Source organism: Pipistrellus hanaki (genome assembly GCF_964339955.1).
Source record: "Pipistrellus hanaki genome assembly, chromosome: 9".
In the NCBI taxonomy this organism is placed as follows: Eukaryota; Metazoa; Chordata; class Mammalia; order Chiroptera; family Vespertilionidae; genus Pipistrellus; species Pipistrellus hanaki.
Window position 1 is genome coordinate 35,051,412 of NC_140511.1, and position 25,565 is coordinate 35,076,976.

The 25,565-nt window shown below is 37.5% G+C and overlaps 1 protein-coding gene across 18 annotated transcripts in view; it reads left to right on the top strand.

Moving 5' to 3' along the window:
• Positions 1-25,565, top strand: part of LOC311628225 (disks large homolog 2) — a gene marked incomplete at its 3' end in the record, with an annotated part of 1,110,130 nt that overhangs the window by 816,067 nt on the left and 268,498 nt on the right. For all 18 annotated transcript variants that reach the window (XM_084895257.1, XM_084895256.1, XM_084895260.1 and 15 more), the window contains one exon: positions 7,532-7,634. In XM_084895257.1, coding sequence (XP_084751383.1) covers positions 7,532-7,634 — 103 coding nt within the window. The remainder of the gene's footprint in view (positions 1-7,531; positions 7,635-25,565) is intronic.

The window sequence follows — 25,565 nt, forward strand, 5'->3', positions numbered from 1 at the left end:
TGCAACCAAGATATGTGCCCTTGATCTGAATCAAACCCGGGACTCTTCCATCCACAGGCTGGTGTTCTATTCACTGAGCCAAACTGTTTGGGGCTCTCTTGGCCACTTGTTTACAAAATTTCTTAACCTGACATTCAAAGTCTACTTCTGCTCAAACCATTTTTCTTTTCTCTCTCTCCATGCTCTATGCCAACTGCCCCAGCCCACTCACCATTCAGGATTAAATGGGATATGTATAGTTTCCTTGCTTCCCTCACACATATGTGATAAGGATCGGGTCATACATGTGAATGCTTTTATTATATTTGTTGTTTATATCTCACTTTGTTGGGTAAGAAATGTGAGGTGGGAAAACAGCTTTCTCACTGTAAAACATTTTTGAGATGTTATTTTTAACTCATGGAAAGCACTGAATTCTGAATCACTGGGGACCCTAGAGATGGTGGGGCCGAGCACCTTCCATTTTCTACAGCAGTTTAGCCACTGGCCTGAGTCAGTTAGTGGCTGACTTAGCAACTGAACCGATTTCCACCTCACTGCATCGCATCACTTCAGGAAAATGAAAATAGTTTATTTTCCTCTTGAGAAAAGATGAAGCCTTCTACATTTATTTAATTCACTGGTAATATATCTTACTGTCTCTAGTCTCTCTGAATAAAGGACAAAGTGTTCAGATTCTGCCCCAGTTTCTTCCCTGCTGCTCCCTGGCCATGTACCAACCAGACCCCCAACAGTGAAGTAATTTGTTTGAAATGGTCCCTTGTGTGTTCTGTATCTGACTTATTCTAATTGAAATCTAGTGCCAATTATCTAGCCCTTCCCACTGGGTCACCCCTTTGTATTTTTTTCACAATTAATAATTCAGTTAAAATTGTAGTTATTAGCTACTCTTAGCTATTCCAAGACAGTCTTCTACCTAATCTACTTCTTAATTTTATCACTGTTAATAAAAGCCATTTAGCCGGGACCAGTTTGGCTCAATGGATAGAGTGTCGGCTTGGGGACTGAAGGGACCCGGGTTCGATTCCGGTCAAGGGCATGTACCTTAGTTGCGGGCGCATCCCCGGTAGGGGGTGTGCAAGAGGCAGCTGATCGATGACTCTCTCATCAATGTTTCTAACTCTCTATCTCTCTCCCTTCCTCTCTGTACAAAATCAATAAAATATATTAAAATAAATAAATAAATAAATAAATAAATAAATAAAAGCCATTTAAAGTCTGTGTTTTATAGATAATGGATATGCTATAATACAAATAACAACCATTAACTGAGTACCTACTTAATGTGCCAAGTGTTAAGTACTTTATGTGCATTATATCCAACTAGAGGCCCGGTGCACAAAATTCATGCATGGAAGCGGGGTGTCCCTCAGCCCACCCTGTACCCTCTCCAATCTGGGATCCTCTCACAATCCAGGACTGCTGGCTCCCAACTGCTCGCCTGCCTGCCTGCCTGATTGCCCCTAACTACCCTCCCCTGCCAGCCTGGTCACCCCTATCTGCCCTCTTCTGCCAGCTTTGTCTGCCCTAACTGTCCTCCCCTGCAGATTTGATCGTCCCAAACTGCCCTCCCTTACCAGCCTGGTCCCCCCAACTGCCCTCCCCTGCAGGCCTGGTCCCTTCCAACTGCCCTCCCCTGCCAGCTATCTGTGGCGGCCATCATGCCCACATGGGAGCAGCCATCTTGTGTGTTGGAGTGATGGTCAATTTGCATATTACCTCTTTATTAGATAGGATTATCTAAAGAACAACTCAGAAAAAGTAGGGTTAGTACTTTTGTTGCAAGATGAGGAAACTGAAAGTCAAAAGAGTTAAGTAACTTACCCAAGTACCCAAGGTCATAGAGTTAGTAAGTAGTGTGACCAATTTTTGAGTCTTATCTTTACCAAGTCTAAACCCAATGTTCTTCTCAAGACATTGTTTCCATAGCAGACAGATGACCTGAGCTGGGATGCAAAAGTTCAGCAACCATAAGCAGTAGTTGCCTTCTGAGAAGCATCTCCGAAGGGACCAATTCACCTTGGGAGGCTCTGAAAATGCCTGACAATAGCACACAGTTCCTGCATATTCCCTGTATTTCCTTTAGCTGCAAGCACTCCTGAAATAGAGGAGTAATGATAAAATAGCATTTCTCAATTTTAAGCTGAGGAATGGTTCCCCATTGCAGTCATAATAAATTCCAAATTCACTAAAGTCGCTTATCATGCCTATACCCCCAAATCCTTGGGAGATGGTAATGTGTCATGATTAGGGTTGCAGGCTCTTAAACAGTAGTGCCTGGGTTTAATTCCTGGCTCTATCATTATTAGCAGTGGAACCTTGGGCAAGTTCTCTAATCTGTCCATGCCCCAGTGGACACCTTGAGAAAATAGGCATTGTTATGTGTTCTTACATCATAGAGATGGTATAAGTGTTAAGGGATTAGGTATATAGAAAATGCTAAAACTGTGCCTGTCAACTATCACCATCATCATCACCACTTCCACCACCACCATCATTACCTTCATTTCTCCTACTTTATCACTCACTTCTTTCCCACTGTTTTCTTCCTTCTCTTCCCTTCAGTAACAACTACTTTCTTTTCTTCAGATATGCCAGACCCTCACTCACTTCCACACCATCCTATCTGCTTCCCTCTCTTCCTCAAATATTGCTACTCCTCTGCCCATCTCTTTCTCCACAGCCCTTCCTTCCTGGATAACTCGTTCAGATCTTGTTTCTGATGTCACTTCTTCCAGAAAGCCTTCCCAGACCTCTTTATACTTCTGAAGGGGTCCCTCCTCTGGGTCCCAGAGGATTCTGACCTTTTTGTGTCATAGTACTTATCACTGGGTGCTTTAATTGTGTGTTTACCTGTCATTGTCCTCTACTGGGTGGTCAATGGCTCAACAATGGATATGTGTCATTCTGGCTCACTCCTTTTCTTAAATTGGAAGAGGAAATTACTGAATGGATATTTTAAAGAAGCAGAGTTTGTTTTAGCACTTTGTTTACTTCTAGATACTATACAAGAAGTATATTAAAGGAAAATAATTACAGTGACTGCCCAAGTTGCCATAATTGACCTCCTATGATCTCTCCTGAGTTTTATGATGGATTAAATAATATAAAGATGCTAAAGATAACACTCATAAAGGCCATCCCAAAATGGGATGGACAGACTATAAAGAAGAGAGTTCCCTGTCACAGGAGGCATGCAAGCAGATGCAAATTGTCACTTGATGAAAGTGATATAAAGGGATGGGGAAGGAAGTAAGGTTGTTTAACCTGAAAAAGAGAAAACTCTCTTCAAATATGAGAAACACTTGACCCTATATAATCTTAGTAGGCAATATCACCCCAATAAATTTAATTTTTAGAATATTAGAAAGAGGATCACATGAAAAAAAATCATAAAAAAAGAAAATTCTGTGAACTCTCAGAGGGTAGGACTAGATGCAATAGGTGAAAAATACCAGGAAGATGATTTAGTTTCAACACAAATAACTTTTTTTATTTTTTGGAGCTGACCCCAAGAGGAATAGATTTCCCTGAAAGATATTGAGTTTTTTATCAGCATGGACCAGGGTCAAAAAACTTAGATGACCATTGTCCTGGGATAATGTAGTGTGACTAACACTCATTCATTTGCCTATTCACTCACCTCTTCACCTACTATATCCCAGGCACTTTGCTAGGGAAACAAGATCTAATGAGACAAGCTCCTACGTTTTAGGAGTTCACAAATAAGCACATTCCACGAGTCTTTTTAGTCTGAATCATTACGGACTAGGAGAAGTTTTCCAGGTGATGAAAGGGTGAAAAATTATGTTCTAGATAAGGAAAACAGCCTTTGCAAGGATAGAAATGCCTGAATCAGAGAAATATAAAAGTTCAACATGGTGGAGGTGAGGGATAGGGCATATGAATAATGTGTTCATATCCCTTTAAAGGTATATATTAATGGCTGCAAAGGATTACAAAATCTCTCCCCATTTCTGAAATTCTCTCATTTTTATATTATTCTTTCTATAATACTAATAAATACATTTCTAAAGAACATATATAGTAATTTATTCAGGGAACTTGGAGCCCCAGGCCAAGTAACAAACTGGCTTAAGTAACAAACATAATGCTCACCTAAAAAAAAAAAAAAAAAAAAAAAACTATATCTATTTGAATTAACTAGAAGTCCTAACCTTCCTATCCATTACTAACTTGGTGTGAAAAGGATGTCATAATAAATAGGATTTAATGTTTTCGATGATCCAGTTATATACATAATAAGATGGCAATCGATGGAATTTTTCTAGCCTCCCAAAGCCTTTGTTTCAACCCTACATGCTCTCATCATTATAAGCTGGGCCATAATGTCTAAACCAGGTTGCTTGAGCCCATTTCTGAGCTGACCAGCATGACATACCGAATTGTGGGCTGTCAGTCTCAGGGACCTTGAAAGGCAAACTTCAGAATTAGAATCTTGCAGGTGTAGACCCTCAGAATTAGACAGTCTATTGAAGGAAGAACAATAAGAAATGGTAGTAAGAGTTCAAGAATCTTAGTTAGACTATTTTAAATTATTAACTTCTTCCAACTATTTAACCTTGAAGAAAGCTAGTGACTCTCACTGAGCTCAGTTTTCTTATTTATAAAATCAGAAAAGTAATCCTAGGCTTCTGAAGATTAAATGAGATAATGAATAAATATCCCTCTAGATATCAACATGCCTGATCATCAGTGAATGTTAACAATGACTGTCATTATTAATCTCAACAGTATTTAATGGCATTTATTCTCTCAGTTTATGCTTCAAGAAGAGAAAATTCAAATTGAAGTAGAAAAACAGAAATAATAAATATATGAGTCTGTGTCACCCTTGGTATTTTGAAATGTCATGTCAGTGATGTAAACTGTTTTCAAATGCTTCTGAAAATGTTATTTGAGCAAAGGTTGCTGATAAAAACTCAACTCACGAGGAGAGACATAAGAAGCAAAGTGACCTTGAAAAGTTTAAAGGACTGAAAGAGAACATGTATGCTAAACCCTGGAGGGAAATCAACAGGGCCCCGGGCAGTTGTGGTATGGTACAGGATGATGGCAGCATCCAAAGCTCTACAAATGTGGGAACAGGCCTAAGATGAACAAGATTTCTACCAGTCCAGTGGAAAATAAACACACACCCATCATAGGGAACATCTGCTACAGTGGAAAGAATCCTGGGCTGAGAAAGAAGCCTTGGCTACATTGACTCTGATATGCCTTAAGGCAAGTCCCTTTCTGTAATGGGTACTTTCTCTACTGTGTAAGTGCTGGGTGAACAAGTTTCTAAGTTTCTTTCAGTACTGAAACTGAACTAACCTGTATACTATATTCCATATTGGTTAATTTCTATTAGATTTTACTTCATTACTAGTAAATATATTACAGAGGGGAAGATATAACACAAAACTTAATAGCTAAAAGGGAAAAAAAGTGGTAAATGTGACTAAACATTTTAAACTTCTATATGACAAGAAATAACATACAAGTGAGAAGCTAAAATAGTTAAATGCAATAACACAAAATACAAACACCAAACTAGTAAGAATATTTATACGAAATAGACCACTAATATTTTTAATATACAGATAAAATGTTAAAAGAGCAAACAGCCAGTGTGACTTCTTGATTGATCATCGACCTATGAATCAGGAGGTGGATGATGAGAGAAATTGCTGGACATGAGATTATGTGATCCTTGACTTGTGTATTCAGTTTCCGGTAAACAAAAGCCTAGATGAAATTACTTTTCCTATCTCTTCCAGCTGAGTCATACTTCTGACCCATCAATGCCTGGACAATTTCTGAAATGACGATCAGCTACCAAGGAGTTAATCTGAAATTTTATAATTCAAAGGCACTGTTAGAATCAAAGAATTCTAGCTCAGAGAGTTAGGAGAGAATTGAGGCTCAGTTTGGCGATAGAGCTGTCACTGAGCTATTGAGTGGCACAGGCGGGCCACCCACCCCTAGCTCAGCTGGGTTCCCAATTTACTGTGTAAACAGTGCTTTTAGTAAGGAGTTACCATAATAGAAAGCCAGGGAAGAGACCATGAAAGTTTTAAAAGTGAATAAGGAGTGCCCAGCTGACATGCCTCAGTATTTGAGCATCGACCTTATGAACCAGGAGGTCATGGTTTGATTCCCAGTCAGGGCAGGTGCCCAGGCCCGTGGGATCGATCCCTAGTGTGGAGCACACAGGAGGCAGCCAAACTTTCTCTCCCATCATTGATGTTTCTATCTCTCATTCCATCTCCCTTCCTCTCTTCAATCAATAAAAATATTTTTAATAAATAAAAGTGAATAAGGAGACTTTAACAAGGTTACTATGAGATGTCCAAGATGCGGAATTGAGAATGACAGATGTTCCAGGCCTGATAAGGAAACAGAGTAGCAACTCCCACCAATCCAGTATCATGGTCAAAGAGGATTCATGTGAGGCCAAATAGGATTCTATATTTTATGGGTAGATAAGCTGATCAGTTATTTTATTCTTTTTCATGGGAGGTGGCCATTTTCCCTATAAATAAAAGAAAGCAGAATTCTGGTATCATCTGCAAAAATCACTCTCTGTGTAGGTTAGAGAACTGGACTTACTATGTGCCAGGTTAGAGAACTGGACTTACTGTGTGCTCTGTTGAAGCAGAAAGGCTTCCTCAGACTTGTCTTGTTCACTTTTGTTCTTCACCCACAGTGCCTCTCCTGGGGCAGACAGGGAGCCCTGTCATTGACAAGCACTCAGTAATTACATTGTGTTGATTTAGACCAAATTGATTGGAGAAAGATTTTAGCTTTTGCTTCTCATTAAATTTGACTTCAGAATGAATTCTCCCTCTCGGCAGTTCTGTGCTGGTTTGGAGATGCTCTGTTTCTCTTCTGGCACGGGCCCCAAAATGGGAGTTAGCAGCAGCAACATAAACTGCAGGCATTCTGTATTTCATTTTGTCAGAAGCCACAATGGAATTGTACATGGAAATGGGACGGTCAAATTTATTTTGGAACAAAGCTCAGGCCTATCTAACTGAGCTCAGGATGACGGGACCAGGCTTCTGACCAAAGAGGGAGTTTTGGCGGGCAGCCAGTCAGTTCCATTGTATATAGTGTCCCCAGAACCCTATCTGAATGTATTAATCCGTCAGTGCACCTTACATGTGTCTCTCTTTATTACCCTGTTTTCCCTCTAATTTTGAAGGCTTCTATCCACCCCAGAAATCTAGGAAACTCACAGAGGCATAGGAACTGAACACACTGAGAGCCTAGTGGCAGTGGGCCTACAAAAGAGTTTCAACGTGGTCAGGCCATAGCACAAACACCACAAGATGAAATTTCATGTGTCTGCTACCTAAAAATTCTCAGGAGCATAATACACAAATGCCTGGGTAGGACATGAGGGGTTTTTAGGCAGGTGGCATAATCTTAAACAGACTCTCCATTCTGGGAAACTTTGTCCTTCTGTCAATCAGAATAATACGCCTTATGAAACACCAACATCCTGTGTCATCCTGTCTTTCAGGTGAATGGCATTGACCTCCGTGGAGCATCCCACGAACAGGCTGCTGCTGCACTGAAGGGGGCTGGACAGACAGTGACGATCATAGCACAATACCAACCTGAAGGTCAGTGAGCACCCAAACGTGTAATGTTCTGATATGTGAATGTGGACCCGCGTTTCTGATTGCCTGTGTTAACTAGTCACTGCCAACAGGGAAATCGGTGCTTTATATGCCTAGGACAGGAGGCTGTCTTATCCTTTATCTTCCAAGGAAAACTTCAGACAGCTAGAAAGGTCTGTTTGAAATACGAATTCAAATAAGTAACAGCCAGCATCAGCTTTATTTCATTTATTTTCTTATCTGATACATACTTTTTGGTCAGCAATGGACACTATAAAAACAATTGAGATTTAGGAAGCAAGGAGGAGAGATTTCAACTACAGAAACAGATGATCAGTAGATCATATTCTCTCCTTGTAGCATTAATTCTTTGACACTAACATGGCTGTGGATGCCCTTGATGTGGATTTATTTTTTGCTTTCATTTTTACTTTTGCCTTTTCTACTACACTATCACGTGTTTGGAATGCATCACTATCAACTGTGAGACGTGGTGAGATGTCATAAATCCTATTAGCTTCCTGGGCCTCGAAGAGATATCCTAGATTGGATTAGCTGTACCCTACTCTTTGGTTTGTTTCAACTTCTGTTTCTGTGATCAGAATGAGAAACAATGAGACAACCAGGATGTTTTCTATTGAAGTTGATTTCTTAGCAGACTTGTGGGTAGAATGTTCCCTTGTTCATGAAACATAGTTAAGTGCACCATCGTGGGCTAGACTCTGTACAAAATAACAGAGGCATAGGTGTCTGTCCTTGAGAAATATGGTTAATTGCTTTTGCTCTACATGGCTAGCAAACAGGAATATTAAACAGCCAAACATGAAAACACAAGATGCCACCAAGGCAGAGCCTTTGTGCCTGTGGATATATGGAGCTTCTTTGGCCTCTCAAATGATTCTTTCATAAAGTCAGTTTGTCTTGTTGTTTGGAAGACTGCTGTTTCTGTCTTGCCTGTGGCATCTTAGATTTTACCATTAATGGTAGCCAACCACTACTTACCTGAGAATAGAGTAAACATTCTGCCCAGTGTGTTTTGGTATATTGTTTTCACTTTGTCTGGCTTTGGAATTAGACTGTGCAATAGTTATAAAAATATATCTATTTATCTATATACCTATATAAAATTATTATTATTAAATGCTTTCTCATATTGCTCTAGCCCAGATATGGCTAGAGAGGCTGGGGAAGAAGGAATAGATCAGTGAAATAAAGATAAAATTTATACATATATATATATATATATATATATATATATATATATATATATATATATATAGAATATATTCTTCTGGGGGAAACAATACTAATGATGATAACACCAAGGGAACATGTTCTTCCTAGACAGTTTTGAAAAGCCTTTCTACTTCTTAAAAAGGAATGTCTTCTAATAGGAATAAATGGTTCCAAATGTACCCATTGTAAAACAGAAAACGAAGAAATCTGGGTTAGCACAATATGATGAACAAATTCTACTTTATATAGTGTAATAACTTTTTCATGGGATTCTTTCACTTTCTTGATAGCTGTTTCCTTTCAGTCTCATAGCCTGGCACCTGGCCTAAACACCCTGGGCTGTTTTCTCATCAACAATTCTGTAGATTGATAAGATGGTCAGAACTATAGTTATACCAATTAGAAGCTCTTGATAGTGAAGCTCAAATAACCTTGAACAGAATGATTTCAAGCCTTAAAGGCTACAATAAAGGACAACCAACTTGTCCTAGTTCTATCAACATAAATCATCTTAAACTTCAACTTAGGTTCCTTTAAGCAATATACTTAATTTAGATACTGTGTTGTACTTTATCAAGATGCCTGTTCAAAGCAAATCAATTTTTAAAGCACTTTTAATGAATCCTGCAAATAACAAACAAGAAGCTTATTTCAAAATGCCAAAGTATAGGTCAGATTCACAGAATGACTTCCCCATTTTAACATTTTAACTGTATTGTCATTTGTTGCAGCTTTAAGTTGGTTAGAAATGTAGTTATGCAACATCAAGCAAGTATTTTCTTTTTCTTTTTTACAAATTTAATGTTCAACTAAGCCTATTCTATTATTTGAAATAGAAGACTGATTGCATTGTTGTCTAGGCCCTGTAGGGACATTTAAATATACAACAGCTTTAGGAAATAATGAACAATTTTCTTTTAAAATAACAAGTGGAGCCTAGCTGGTTTGGCTCAGTGGATAGAGCCTAGGCCTGCAAACTGAAAGGTCCTGGATTTGATTCCAGGGCACATGCCTAGGTTGCAGGCTCGATTCCCAGTGGGGGGACATGCAGAAGGCAGCCAATCAATGATTCTACCTCATCGTTGATGTTCCTTCTCTCTCTCCATCTCCCTTCCTCTCTAAAATCAATAAAAATATATTTTGAAATAAATATCAAGGGGAAAGAAGAGTACATCATGAGATTCCATTAAGAAATTCTCACCACATCCTCTTTGTTTGCACCAGTATTGTGAGGTGTACACGCTAAGACGCATTTTATTGACATCTCTTTTGGAATGGTCAAGAACCACCCTTCCTGTAAATATGTTTCACAGTTACTTTCAAATGCTTTTACTAGGAATATTCTAGCTGCCTTGCTCAGTATTACCAAATATTCAGAAAATGTGGCCCTTGACCCCATCCCAAATCTTTGTCATGAAGAATTTTTTTTATCTTATTGAGGAGAAAGAGCTTAGGCACATTTAATGGAGACTGGTTCCTGATGACATAAGACCAAAATTGTATGATAATGGTACCACTTCTACAAAGCACGAAACATCAGAGAATGGATAAACCTGCAGGAGCTAGAACAGTACAAATAGTACTTTATGGAAATAAGGGAATAGACCGAGACCTTGAAGAATGGATAGGATTTCTGTTCAGGAGAGGAGGGAGAAAGAATATCTTGTTAAACTCCACAAGACTGTGAGCTCCATGCATGCAGAGAGAAACCTATATTTTCTCTGATAAATCGGCCTTCAGTATTGTGCTATAATTGGTATTTCTTAAAGAGTTGCTGAACTAGGGAATAAAATTTTGCTATTTTTCAGTATTTGAATTTCCACTTGAAGGTAATTAAAGATTGAAGAGATTCAGTTTACTACTTGCATTTTTTATTTTTGCTTCAAAGCAAAAAATAAGAGCTAAACAAGTGGGCGTCACAAAAATATAAAACCATTTCCAATTGTGTTTTTTCATAGCACTTGGCATATTTTTTAAATAATTATAAATAATTTATAAATATCATGAGGTATTTATGTTTTTCTCGGCAAGTTTTACCCATATCCACTAACATCATCCTTTTTAAATATATAAGTTTTTATTAATTTTAGAGAAGAAGGGAGAAGGAGAGAGAAAGAGAAGCATCGATCAGCTACCTCCTGCGAGCCTCCTATTGGGGATGGAGCCCACAACCCAGGCATGTGCCCAGATGGGGAATTGAACTGATGACCTCTGGGTGCATGGGATGACACTCAGTCAACTCAGCCACACCCGCCAGAGCCGATATCATCCTTTTTTATCATCTTCTACCACTGCTGCTTAAGACTGCTCCCTGTACCTAACACTTGATTATGAATTTTCATGTTTCTGGTAGTTTATGTAGTTTTGTAGTTATGTAGGTTTGATAAAATTGATATGAGTCTGGTAGTTATGTAGGTTTAAGTAGTATTCTGTTAAAGAATGAGATGTGGAGGAAAACAAGTCCCTCCAATGTCTACTCAAGTACCTGCTGGCTGAGGGGGACCTCCATCAACTTCCTCTTTTTTACTTGGGTAAATTAATCTGGGTAAATAAATATGAATAAGGGTAAAGATTATAGTGACAGAGAAATATACGTTGGGCAGGGAAGGCCTTGCGAATAAGATGCTATTTCAGCAGAGACTTTAAAGAAGTGAGGGAGTAAGCTTTGGAGGAGGAAGTTAATTATTCTAGAGTATTGGTCTACCAAGCAAAAGTGGTCCATGAACTCGCAGCATAAACATCCACCTAAAACTTGTTAAAACTGTACAATCCCAAGCCCCCATTCAGGCCCACTAAGTCAGAATCTACATTTTTATCAACCAGATTATGATAATTGAAATCATAAACCACCAGCCTTTGCTCATGTGGATTCTTCTACCTGGAATTCTCTTTTCTCCCTTTCTACCAGTAGGATTCCTAGTCATTTTGAGGATCCTCGGATGTCAATTCCACTAATAAATTCTTTATTCTGCTAAAACATTAATTGATTATTCCTATGAGCTCCCTAAACCTGTATTCAGGTGCCAGGATTTGCACATTTCTCTACTCAAGTAAGCTTCTAGAGGGCAAGGACCCATCTATCCCTCATTTTATCTCCCATGTTAATTTGCTCAATATGAACTTGACTGTGTTTAATTAAAGCGTTTTCAAATGGTTCTCCATTTGTTGTAGAAGTGCAATATTATATCTTCAGTGTGTTGGCCAATATTGATAATAAGTACTTAAAAAATAATTGATGAGTAGGTAGAGCGTCGGTCTGCGAACTGAAAGGTCCCGAGTTCGATTCCGGTCTAGGACATGTACATTGGTTGCGGGCACATCCCCGGTAGGGGGTGTGCAAGAGGCAGCTGGTCAATGTTTCTCTCTCATCGACGTTTCTAGCTCTCTATCTCTCTCCCTTCCTCTCTGTAAAAAATCAATTAAATTACATTTAAAAAATAAAATGAAATAAAAAAAGAAATAATTGATGAGTAAATACTGAATGAATGGCCTAGAGTTTTTAAATTAGATACAGAAATGTTAATCCAAGGGATGGTCAGTTGGTGTTGATGCAATTTGTAGATGGTGCCTTTTTGGGTTTTGTTACAAAATTCAGAAAATTTATAGCAGTTGCTCTATAACATAGCACATAGAATAGATGATTAAGGCTCTAACAGTTTTTAAAGTTCTAAAATCTACTTTTAACAGCATTGATAAATAAAAAAGGTATTGATTACAACCTAATTATACATTTGTCACAGCATTCCTCTGTGTCAGAATGGGGCAAATCTTTATTATCACTTATTGCCTTCTCACTAATATAATAATATCTATATTTAGTGTGAGACTATTAATTGGAGTTGAAATCATAAACCACCAGATATTCATTAAGAGCCAAGTGAATAATATAAATTGTTGTATAAAGCACAAAATGAAGACAATTAATGGCTAAGCTATTCCTATGAAAATCACCAATATCCACTTGCCTTTAATTTGTCTACTCAGGTAATTGTTGGGAATACTTTAAGGGCTTCAGAAGTGCTTGCAAGTAAAAAAGAGGAAGTTGATGGAGGTCCCCATCAGCCAGCAGGTACTTGAGTAGACATTGGAGGGACTTGTTTTCCTCCACATCTCATTCTTTAACAGAATACTACTTACGTTCCTAAAAGAAAAGTCCAAAAGACAGAGTTTATCATTACCTGGAGACTTTTAAGTGTAGCATGGTTTATGGTGTTGTGAGAGAATGGCCATGTGGTTCATATATACATTGATTTATTCAATAGTCTGAACACTTTATTATGCCCAGGGAAATGGTAAGCAGTGTCTCGATATAAATAAATATAACATTTGACAGATAGTGATAAGTAGTATAAATAAATATGAATAAGGGTAAAGATTATAGTGACAGAGAAATATATGTTGGGCAGGGAAGGCCTTGCGAATAAGATGCTATTTCAGCAGAGACTTTAAAGAAGTGAGGGAGTAAGCTTTGGAGGAGGAAGTTAATTATTCTAGAGTATTGGTCTACCAAGCAAAAGTGGTCCATGAACTCGCAGCATAAACATCCACCTAAAACTTGTTAAAACTGTACAATCCCAAGCCCCCCCCATTCAGGCCCACTAAGTCAGAATCTACATTTTTATCAAGATCTACGTGTTATTTGTGCATACATTAAAGTTTGAACACTGCTCTAGAATATTCAGAGACCCTGTAAGAATTATCACTTGTCACTACTGAATTGGATTCTACCTGGCATACTGGGCAAAGTTATAAGAGACTTCGTCACCAGGTTTGATTTCTGGCTTGTATTACTCAATGACTAGTCATGCCTCAGTGGTTTCATTAGGGATATGTTGGGCTGCAAGGGGTCTAAGAAGTTAATGTGTCATCCACCTCTACTTTGTCTCCCCCTATCCTCTAAATACAGATTTTCAAGGAAATTTATAAACCTTGTTCAAATTACTCAGTTAATGAGGCAATGAACCTATTCATAAGGTTTCATTCTCTTTCATCCTGGTCTCTCCTGCATGTGAATAAAGAAGCATTGTGTTGGGAAGGGGTCAGATTGAACCCCATTCTAATGGATATCTCCATGGACTGAAAATCACTGAGGCATCATTATAAAATTTCTTTGAGTAGTTTACTATATTTGAGGTCACAAGTTCATTTAAATAATCCTTTTCACTTCTTTTAAAGTATGAAACTAATTCAGAAAGAAAAGTAGGTATTCTTTCAGCATGACGTGGATCTTATTCAGAGTAACCACTCTGAATTCAGTCACCAAGCTTAAATCAGAATTGGAGCCTATGGTGCATTTTTCTATAAGGTCAAAGATATGGCGAGAGCTTGAAATGAATATCTGGTTTACTCTCTGAAGAATATGGGTGCCTTCAAAAGCTGAAGTTTCTTAGAAATGAAAACACATATAACATCTAAAAAGCTTACTTAAAATGCATGCTATATTTCTTTCTTTAAATTGATGTCTACATAAGTTTATGCATATGAATGAGCAGCTGTGGCATGTTGAAATGTTTCCTTGGTACAAATAACTGCATCTTAAATGCCCAGGCAAGATTCATAAAGTCTAGCTGTGGGTCTTGGTTAGAAATTGCATCAGCATCCTCAGGGAGCATTTAAAATGAGCCTTGGAATGGAAAGTACCGTGCAAGACTGAACTGGGAAGAGATGATCAGAATTCTAGTGCCAACTCTAACTCAAGTTGTGTGACCTTGTAGTATTATTCATCTTTATGAGCTTCAGTGTTCTCACTGATAGAGAAAAAAAAATAAACAGTTTGGGTGGATAAGACATTATCAGAATACCCCTCCAGTTATTAAGTTATTTAGATAAAAAACATAACCCCTAATCTCAGGTAGTTTAGAAGCATAAATTCCACTACTTGAAAGCTTTGTCCTTAATATTACATCTTTATGCATTTTTTTATGGATTCTTTAAGAAGTAACCACACAATCTAGTTAATTTGATGCATTTTGTGTGGTTTTAATAGGATCATTGAGAAACAGAAATTAAGAGTTGGAAGATCCTCAAAGATCATGTTATCCAGCTTCCTCATTTCACAGACGTGGGGAGTTGGAGCTCAGTCAGCATTCAGATGAGAAAGCAGTTCACTGTCTTAAAAGTTGTCATAACTACTAAAGCTGAGGCTAGCTGAACAGCTAGTAAATTCCTTAATTCTTTTAACTCACTATAGAACTCATGATGCAGATGGCTTAAATAGCCCAAGGAATCTAACTCAATAAGATTATTATGATCAAATGGACAAGAAGGAATTAAAAATATTTCATGGAATCTCAGGGCTTTCCCTTGTATAAAACTTCACTTCCATTTCTAACTTGTTACTGTTATTAATTGCTGTTATGTGTGTATCACAGTTGAATGATGTATAAAAGAAAGCTTTAAAACTATAAGCAATTATTGTTCATTTTACAAATAACAAACAATCTTGCAATACTAGTAATTCTATATAATTACTAGTATTGCAAAAAATAATTTCAGGGAATCAAGTATATTATGATTTTCCAATTCTAACTTTTTCCTGCAGCCCCTTCATCTATTCATCCATCCATTCCTCCATCACTCCATCTATTCACCTGTCTGCTCATCCATTCATCTATCCATCATCAATCAGTTCATCTTTAGTGATAATCTGTATTACCGTATGTCAGATTTCTACAAATAGATTACATTAAATCTGATTTAATTAATCTGGTTGGCATACTCTAATTTTTATCAGAATATTAGGAAGGAAACTTAACTAGATTTTTATGACTCTAGAATGTTTATTGCTTGACCATGTCTTTCTTCACAGCTCTCTGTCACACACATATATTCCACTAATAACTATTGCCTCTTCCTGCAACTAAAAATCTCCCTGGATATCCCCTCATTCAATGTATCCTTTGTTTTAGCCTTCTCCTTACTGATTTTGTTTCCTCTCCAACCTCTGTCTAACATGCAACACCATAGAATATGACTGAAAAGATTATTTCTATATCCTGCAAGTAGAGTCTACAGATTCAGAGGAGGTTCTCTACAGATACTTTATCTCTCTCTCCATTCTCATACCTCAGTTTGGGCCCAGAGAAAGAAATGTAATGGACACAAACAAAGATATCAATCCCTGACTCTCAGAAAATTCTCTTGACCTCATAATCTATCATGGGAATACAACATCTCAAACTTATCAAAGGAGCTAAAAATATTTACAGTTGATTCTACATTATGCCTCCTTCCCCTGTTTCATCTATGTCCCCATCCCCATAACAATTCTCATTCCCTAACTAAATACATTCATCTTTTGAGTGTCTCATCCTGTAACTTTATATTATTTGTCACCTAGTGACATAAAGCACTCACTTGTTAATACAGAGGTTAAATAAATCCTTTGCTAAATACATTTTGACAACCAAAAAGGTCACTTAGATCTTTACTTGTCTTTAGTAACAACCAGATCAAATACATGGAAACAAAGGGTTTAAATCCTATTCTTCACTATTCAAGTATTACAAGATGAACATATATCCTTATTGGAAAACCCTTCCACTTGATATGGCACTTCAGAATGTTATATAGCTGTAAATGTGTATTCTTCAGAGACAAACAGAAGGGAAATATAAACCAGGACAGATTGAAAATACCTACTAGCTTACTTCCATAGTCTGGACTTCCAGTCTACTAGTAGTTTATCTTCACATTTGTTTGAATATAACCCCTATTTAAGCCAATCCTTGGATTTAATCATGAATAATGAGGCATCTTTCTTTCCTTTCCCTGACTCTGCAGCTGATGCTTTATTGACCACATCAAAGCCACATCACTTTTCTGAACATTGATTCCCCTGCTTGTTAACAAAGATGGTTAGATAAATTATTGTTCAGGCTCTTTCCAGCTGATGTTCTATGAAATTAGTTTACTGTGCTTCCTAATTAAAACTTTTCATCAAATTCAATAGTTACAAACAGATAATTTCTAAATGTTCTCTTTTTATTCCACACATTTTAAAACATGGAAATTCTGCTTTCACCCACTTATGGGAAGGGGAAAGATCAATATCTGTAGAAATTGCTCTCTTTGTGTTCAATAAGGTTTGAATCCTCTAATAATGGTTTGAAGTTTAATTCAATTAGAAGCACTTATTGCTTGTTGGGGCTTTCAAGATAAACAACTTAATGAATGGTCTCTTTGTTTAGAGAACCATGGTAGTCTGAATATTATCAACCTAATAAATTATTAAATTATAACTGCTAAGCTTATAAATGGATTTACTAAGGCTGAAAAGATGAAATGTGAAAAAAAAATAATTTCAGGGAATCAAGGCTGCAGAAAGTTGAAATAGTGACCATGTCTTGAATTCTCAGAGTCAAAATAATAGCTACTTTAAAATAGAAAAGCTGAGCATAGAAAATATGTGCATCTTCAATGTGCTTTATAAATTCTGAGTCCAAATAGGATTCCTAGTAGAGTCAATGACAGTCTATAAAAGGCAAAGGTGTCCAAACTGCACTTTGGTTCAAGATAATTATTCTAGTTTCCCTCTCAATTTCCTCATATTCATGTTTCCACTGCTAAGGGTAATTGTTAAAGAGTTTCTGACCTATTACAAACATTAAATAATGACAGAACAAACATCCACTCAGTCTTCATTCACCTAATGTTTACTGAATGCTTCTGATGAGTGATACATTGCCCTGGACATTAGAGACAGAATGATGAATAAAATAGATGTGGCCCTTTCCCTAGTGTACCTCTGGTTTACCAAGAAAAATCACACTAGTGAATTATAGCAGCTAAGGTTCATCTAGAAAAATAAAAGAATTTGGAGTTAGATTCTTAGGATTTAAAAACTCAAGTAAACTCTTACAATGTATTAAATAAGGCCAGACCAAAACAGACAAAAAACTCTGACCAACATGGAGAGTCAAGAAGTCAAAAAAAAAAAAAAAAAAAAAAAAAAGAAAGAAAGAGATATGTACCACTATTTGTAATTCTTTAAACAATAAAATAAAATTTTTTAAAAAGGCATTCCAAGAAAGCAAGACTTTGTTCATCTGAAGAGTGAATAGGCATTAACTTATCAGAGCAGAGGACTGAGTTTTAAGGAGCAGGAGAGAAAGGTATGTTAAGTCACCTGTGAAGGAGAGAGGATGGTGCTATAGCGGGACTGTCAGCAAACCAGGGAAAGTGGGAGAAACACCCTGCATAAGATGGTGAAAGAGGACAGCAGAGGCAGATTATGCAGGACTGTGTTGAGTATTTGATTCTTTCTTTTGAAAGCAATAGTGTTGAAAGGTTCTAAGCCAGAGGCTCGCAGAATTGGATTTGCTTTTCAAAAAGATTGACATGGCTGTTGAATGGAAAACAGGCCTGAGAGCTCTGAGGGGATTTGGGAAGCATCAGGTGAAAGACACTCATCAAGGTGAGAGGAGGTGGTGGTTGGATCAGAGTAGTAGCAGAATAGGTGGAGAGAAGTAGACAGACTCAGGGGGAAAGTAGGTGATAAAACCAATAAACATATATATTGGCTCATACAAATATATGAATTCTTCCATTCCATAAAAATGTGGCCAATCATTATTAACAATTTACAAGATAATACATTTCTGAGAGAAAAGCATGTTATATTCATTTTTACATATCTGGTACCTAGCACAGTGCCTTGTTCATAATAGGCACTTAATAAATGTAGACAATAAAAAAATGCATGTAAGATTCTAATGAATAAATATACCTATTTTATAGAAAATCTCTTTTTACTTTTAAAAAAATTTAGCTAAAGCTGAACAAAAGAAAGATGGAAATAGAAAGATATTATTTCAAGAAAGAGAATATTAAAACTAGCCTGTATGGAACACTCATTAGTGCTGGATGACATTCTAAAATATCTGCATATGTTAACGCATTTAAACTTCTCAAAAACCTGGAACACAGATTCTGTTGCTTTGCTCATTTACAAATGAGGAAACTGAGACTCAGCATTAGAGGTTTTCCCAAGGTCAGACAACTAGCCAGTAGAGTACAACCAGGATTCAATCTTAGGCAGAAAGATTCCAGAACAACCATTTGCACTAAAACTGCTTCTCATAGGAGAAGGGAAAAGGAACCAGATTTGTGTGGCTCTAAAAAGGTTGGAGAGAAAAATGGGAAGGAATAAAGGGCATGGGGAATCCAAAAAAAGGAAGATGCCACGTACTCAGGGAGAGAAAAAAGAGAACAGAGGGATCAAAAATGAGTCTAATGGGGAAATAGACATAGGAATGTTCAAGCTAGGCAGGGCCAGTGGGTGGACAGGATCAGGGAATCTAGTAATCCAATGTGATTGAGAATGGAGGCAAGTGTACTGGTTTGGAGTAGAACCTGGGCCAGTCCAGGAAAATGTGCTCTCCTTTCTATTTGTTGTTATTGTTTTTGTACTTTTTAGGACATAGGAATTCTTGGGCCTGCCGTTTAGCTCTGGGAATAGCTGTGATCCAAAAATGGTATAAATGGCAGGCAGGGAACTCATCCTTTATTACCTGTAAGGCATTAAGTGAGTGAAGGACAACCTCTCTGAGCCTGAAATTCTTCACCTATAGCGTTGGGATGATTATATTTACCTTCAAAAGTTGCTAGAAGAATGGAGAAAATGGATGTTGAATCTGGAATCTAGGGTCATCCATAAATTACACCCCGTATCACAACCCTCAACAACCAGCTTGTTTGAATGAACACTGTGATCCTCTCTGCCCTACTCAGTACTTTGCTCTGTACTTAGAACTGTCGCTGAAAGGGTCAAAGAGCTTCACAGAGTTTGGGAAGTTTGGTGGTTAAGAGTTCCTCCTGTGAAATCAGATAGATATGGTTCAACTTCTAGCTCCAACATTAGCAGCTATGTGACCTTGGACAAATTGCCTCTAGGAATATTATTCTTTACCTATAAAATGGGGGGGTTTACACCTATGTCACTAGACAATCTTGAGGATTAAATTAATCAATTCATGTAAAATGCCAAGCACAGTTCCTGCCAAATAGCACATCTTCAATAAATGGCAACTATCATTACTATGGGAATTATAAGAAAGACCAGAAAGCCTATAATATGGTTATTATATGGAGATAGAAAGAGAGACAGAAGCAGACCCAAAGGGGGAAAGAACCTTGAAAATGCCCTTGGAAGACTATGGATTCAGGGTTTTGAGGGATTTTTTTCAAGTAACAGAATTGATGTTGAAATAACTCCTTCTGTGGGAGTGTCAAGTGACCTGCTCTCTGAGGACTCATAGGGTCTGATAAAGGAAATGAAGGTCAGGGGTTAGGGAGTATGAAAGGAGGCAGCTTGGGCCCTGGCCTCAATCCCACTCCAACCAGAGCAGGCTTTATTGTTTTTCATATTTGGTCTTGGATACACAAAACAATGATTCTACCACCAAAACACAGTTTTAAGCTATTTTAACAGAAGGCAAGAAAACCTATTCAAATTAAGGTGTGTGTATATGGTTAGGATCTAAAAAAAACAAAAAGAAAAAAAGAAAAGAAACCTAAAAAACAAAAACAAACCTGTAGCCTGGCTGGTGTTGCTCAGTGTGACTATAAAATACCCAATTGCTGTTTAAATTGCCGAGGGATCACAAGTTCCAAAAGAAACCTTCATGCAATTGTTCTTTGTAACTGATATGCTTTCTTCCTAGAAAAATTTGGGACATTTAATATCCTCTAAAGAGGTCACTGGAATCTAAAGGGATCTGAAATCAAGGTTAAAGCCACCACATTTCCTTGGAAACATATTCACTACTTACCTAGTTTCATACAATAGAATCTTCATTTAAATATTTAACTATCTTTTTTGTGTGAATTGAATACATAAATTCCTCTTTGTGCCCTGACCAGTTTGGCTCAGCAGATAGAGCATCGGCATGCAGACTAAAGGGTCCCAGGTTTGATTTTGGTCAAGGGCATGTACCTTGGTTGTGGGAACATCCCCAGTGGGAGGTGTGCAGAAGGCAGCTGATCAATGTTTCTCTCACATTCCCAGTGGGAGGTGTGCAGAAGGCAGCTGATCAATGTTTCTCTCTCATCGATGTTTCTAACTCTCTATCCCTCTCCTTTCCTTTCTGTAAAAAAAATCAATAAAGTATTAAAAAAAAAAAAAAAAAGCCAAAAATGGTTTGACTCAGTGGATAGAGCATCGGTCTGCCAACTGAAAGGTCCCAGGTTCGATTCCGATCAAGGGCATGTGCCTTGGTTGCAGGCACATCCCCGGTGGGGGGTGGTGCAGGAGGCAGCTGGTCGATGATTCTCTCTCATGGATGTTTCTGGCTATCTATCCCTTTCCCTTCCTCTCTGAGAAAAATCAATAAAATATATATTTTAAAAATTCCTTTTTGTTTATGGTCAATCAGAAGATTCTTTATAAATGATTGACTTCTTAGTACTGTAAATAATCATACCTTATATTAACCAAGTTTTTAATACTTTTATTTTCTTTTAAATATTTGGATTTTTTAAAAATAGTTATCAGTCATTACGGGAGATTTTTCTAGGAAGCAAAGCAGGAATGTTAAGAGTTTTAGTGATAATTTCCAGCTGGTAAGATTTAGCAATGAGCAACAAAAATACAAAGGACATTTTAAAGGAAACACAATTACCTATACAATTGCAGACAAATGATTGCTTTGGCAACTATTAGTAAGAAATAATGAAAATAGAATGTCTACCTAATCATCATCAAAACACAACAGATGTAGCCCAAAGAAATGAAGATGTGAAGATTACTGAAGCAGCGGATGGTGAGGCAGGGAACACATGCAGAGAAAACAACTAAAGAAAAATATAATGTTTTCAACTTGGATAGCTCTATTTAGAGTTAGGAACACATTTTTCTTTCCTAGTAAATTCAAGAGAAAACATTTTCAATAGTCTTCTGATAAATGAAAATTGAATCTTCTTATTGGAAGCCAAGAAAGTGGAATTTTCTTGTTGATCATTTATTTGATCATTCTGTGATTGTTGATGGTATTGAAATATTACGTACGCAATATTTTAGTTTTTTGTCAAATTCTCTCACAATGTGTTTTTTCATTGCAGTTCCATATCTTTGTCTTTCCTAATTATAAGCCAAAAAAATGAAACTTTGCAGAGAACCAGAGACTACAGAACAAGCTATAAAGATTTATAAACGAAACTGCAAATATAATATCTATAATAATAAAAGCATAATATGCTAATTAGACCAGATGTCCTTCTGGATGACTTTCCAGACAAAGCGAAGGCTGTGAGGGAAGCCTGGGTCCTGGATGCCAGAGAAAAGCCAATGCCAGCAGCCAGGGGAAGGAAGGCCTACTATTGTACAAATTTCATGCTTCAAGCCTCTAGTCTGAATATAAAATAGAAACTACTTTATTTTATGAGAGCTGGTCTTTAGAATAATATTTAAATGCACTTATCGAGTATTGTATGCCAGGCATAGTCTTCTTAGGTACTTTTCATCTAAATGTTTATATCTAAATTTATGTCTTCTCTCACATCCTTAGTTATACTTCTCCTTGAGCTTTATATTCTAACTGGAGGCCCAATGCAGGAAATTCGTGCAAGGGACTTGGCCCCCACCACCATGGTGGCTGCCTCTGCCTCAGCCCCCGTCACTGCAGTTTCATCCAGAAAGTCATCCAGAAGGATATCCAGAAGGATGTCCAATCTATTTAGCATATTATACTTTTATTAGTATAGGTTAGTATAGATAACAATAGATGGTTTATCGTTTGCCTAACAGGCTTTGATGTTTTGTCTCTGTGACTTAACAATTATTTCTTTGTCTGCCCAGAATAACCTTATTTCCTTGTCTACTTGACAAACTTTTCTTTCAAAGAACAAGCTAAAGATCATCTTCTCCAGGAAGCCTTTCTGGCTTCACCACTCCATTCCCAGAATAACACTGCTTCCTCTATGCTACCTCAGTATTTTGTATTGATGCATTTCTCTCTTCATCTTGAAATTTATGTAAACAGATGTCCAATTTCTCTGTAGACTATAAACATCATGGGGGAAGGAAGTGACTGTAGTATTAGATAATCAATGAGCGTGATTTTTTAAAATAGTTCATTGATTTTTAGAAAGAGAGAAAGGGCCAGATAGAGTGAGAGTGGGGGAGAGAGAGAGAGAGAGGGGGGGGGGGAGAAAGAGAGAGAGAAGCATCATTTGGTTGCCTCCACGCCCATACCAGGGATTGAGCCCCCCACCAGGGCATATGCCTTGACCAGGAATCAAACAGGCAGCCTTTCAAAATATAGGACAATACCCAAGCAACTGAGAAACACTGGCCAGGGCTAGAGAGTCAATGAATGTTTGTTGAATGACTCAATCAAGGAAGATTTGAGTGCTAGTGTTTTTTTTTAAGGCTATACATCTTGAAAATGGGTTAGACCAGTGGTTGGCAAACTGGGGCTCACGAGCGACATGCAGCTCTTTGGCCCTTTGAGGGTACCTCAGTCAGATTGAGGACATTTTTAGCAAAAGCCAGATTAGGAGTACCCTAATTAAGTTAATAATAATGTACCTACCTATATAGTTTACATTTAAAAATTTTGGCTCTCAAGAGAAATTTCAATTGTTATACTGTTGATATTTGGTTCTGTTGACTAATGAGTTTGCCGACCACTAGGTTAGACCATTTGGAAAAGCTGTTAGTGGCTCTAAAGATAATAGTAAAAATAAATGGCAAACAGTTGGGTAGAGGCAAAAAAAAAAGTTTCTGCTTTATTCCACCAGGAATTGTGCATATATAAAGGAATATACTAGGTTCAAGGGCTCAAGCAATCACAAATACACATGGAGAGAGTAGGTAACAACTAATAATTATTGTCATTAGGCTCAGTATGTCTAAGTATTTCTATATGTTATGCCATTTAGCCCTCACAAACCCTATAACATTCTTATCCCCATTTTGCACATGAAGGAATAAAACTTTAGAGAAGTTACACAATTAAATGGCAGAAGCAAAATTCCAAGGGGTCACCTTGACTCAGGAGCCCATTTGCAACATCACATCTGCAAGTGGGCCAATAGTCAATCAATACTTCCTCTCCATCACCACCCTCCATGTGCTCACCTATTCTCCATGTCACACAACTAGTGTAGGCCAATTTGAGAGGAAAGCCTCATTAAACGTGTTAAATGCATAGTCTTAGAATCTGCAGAGCTATGTTGTACTGCTAAGCCCTGGAACCTTGGAACTCTCCTTTGCTGTAAGAGAGCACTTTTCTTAAATCTGGCAAGATGTTGCTTAATAAAATGCACAGCAAGTGTCCAAGCAATTGAAGGAAGAGAGTAGTGATTAGGGTTTAAAAAAGAAAGCAGATTACCACTGAAGTGAGGATTTTTGCATGTCATTTGGTTTAAATGGAACTGTGATTAGAGAGAGAGAGAAAAGACATCTGAAAAGGTCATTAAAAAAATAGTAGCAATTTTGAATTTCAACTAAATGGAGAAAATCTGGGGCATCACAAATGGAAATATTTTCTAAAGCTCTCTGCTCTAAAGCATCTCATGAAAAAAATAAAAGTGCCATGGGAACTATGTAACCTCTAAGGCTCAACATAGTTGGTTGATAATTAATGAATTCTACTTGAATAAAATAGCATAAATGTGTATAAAATATGTTGCTAAGATGAACAGCTGAACTTTAGGCAGTGGCAAAATAGACTCATACAAAATAGACTTCTATAAGAGAAAGAAAAAGTATCAAAATCAGAAAAGAGAAAAGCTGAGAAGGATGAATTTTATTGTTGGTGAATCTGTATTGTCTTTCTAGTCACAAACATGAGATTTTTGGATACAATGAGCTTCATCAGTGAGCCACTGGAAAGTAAATATTTGGAGAAAACAAAACTTCTTATGAAGACAGGCAGATGTTGGAGGACAGAAGTCTAAGACAGTGCTTCTGCTACTTTCCTATCTGACCTTGTGAAAGGTAGTTAACCTCTCTAACCTCCACATTTCTCCTCTGTGAAAAGGAGTTAATAATAGCTTCTTCCTGGGGTAATTGTGATGAATAAGTCATAATTGTAGCTCCTGGCTCCAAGAAAGTGCTGAGTTGCAAAGTGCCTAATATATGCCAAACATTGTTCTAAGGGCTCTTCATCTATAACTATGCAATTCCGAAAGCAAGCCTCTCAGTTGGCGGCTAAGATTGTACCCATTTTGGAAATGAAGAAACTGAGATATAAAAAGGCTAAGTCACTTGTCCAAGATCACACAGGAGGGAAGTATTAGGGCTGTGATTCAAACTCTGTCTGGCTCCAGTGTCCCTGTTTTTGACCATCATAGCAATCTACCTTTCCATACTAAAATGATAACCTATTTTAGTTTCTCCATTGAATTTATCACTGTATAAAGTGATCTCATTTGTTGACTTATGGTCTTCCTTCTCCCATCCTATATAATAAAAAGCTAATAGGCAAATTGTCCCCTTGACTGGGAGTTTAACCAGGAGTTCAACCAGCCAACCGCCATGACCCTTCCCCTTGGCCATCACCACCCCCAGTTGCCCTTTCCCCACCCCAATCAGGGAGGGCCAGCCGGACCTAACATGTGCACGAATTCATGCACTGGGCCTCTAGTTTGAAAATAAATCCCAGAAGAGCAAGAGCCTTGACAGCTTAGTTATTAGTTTTTCTTCAGCATCTAAAACAGTAGATATTTTAAAAAATGACTTATTACATGTTGAAT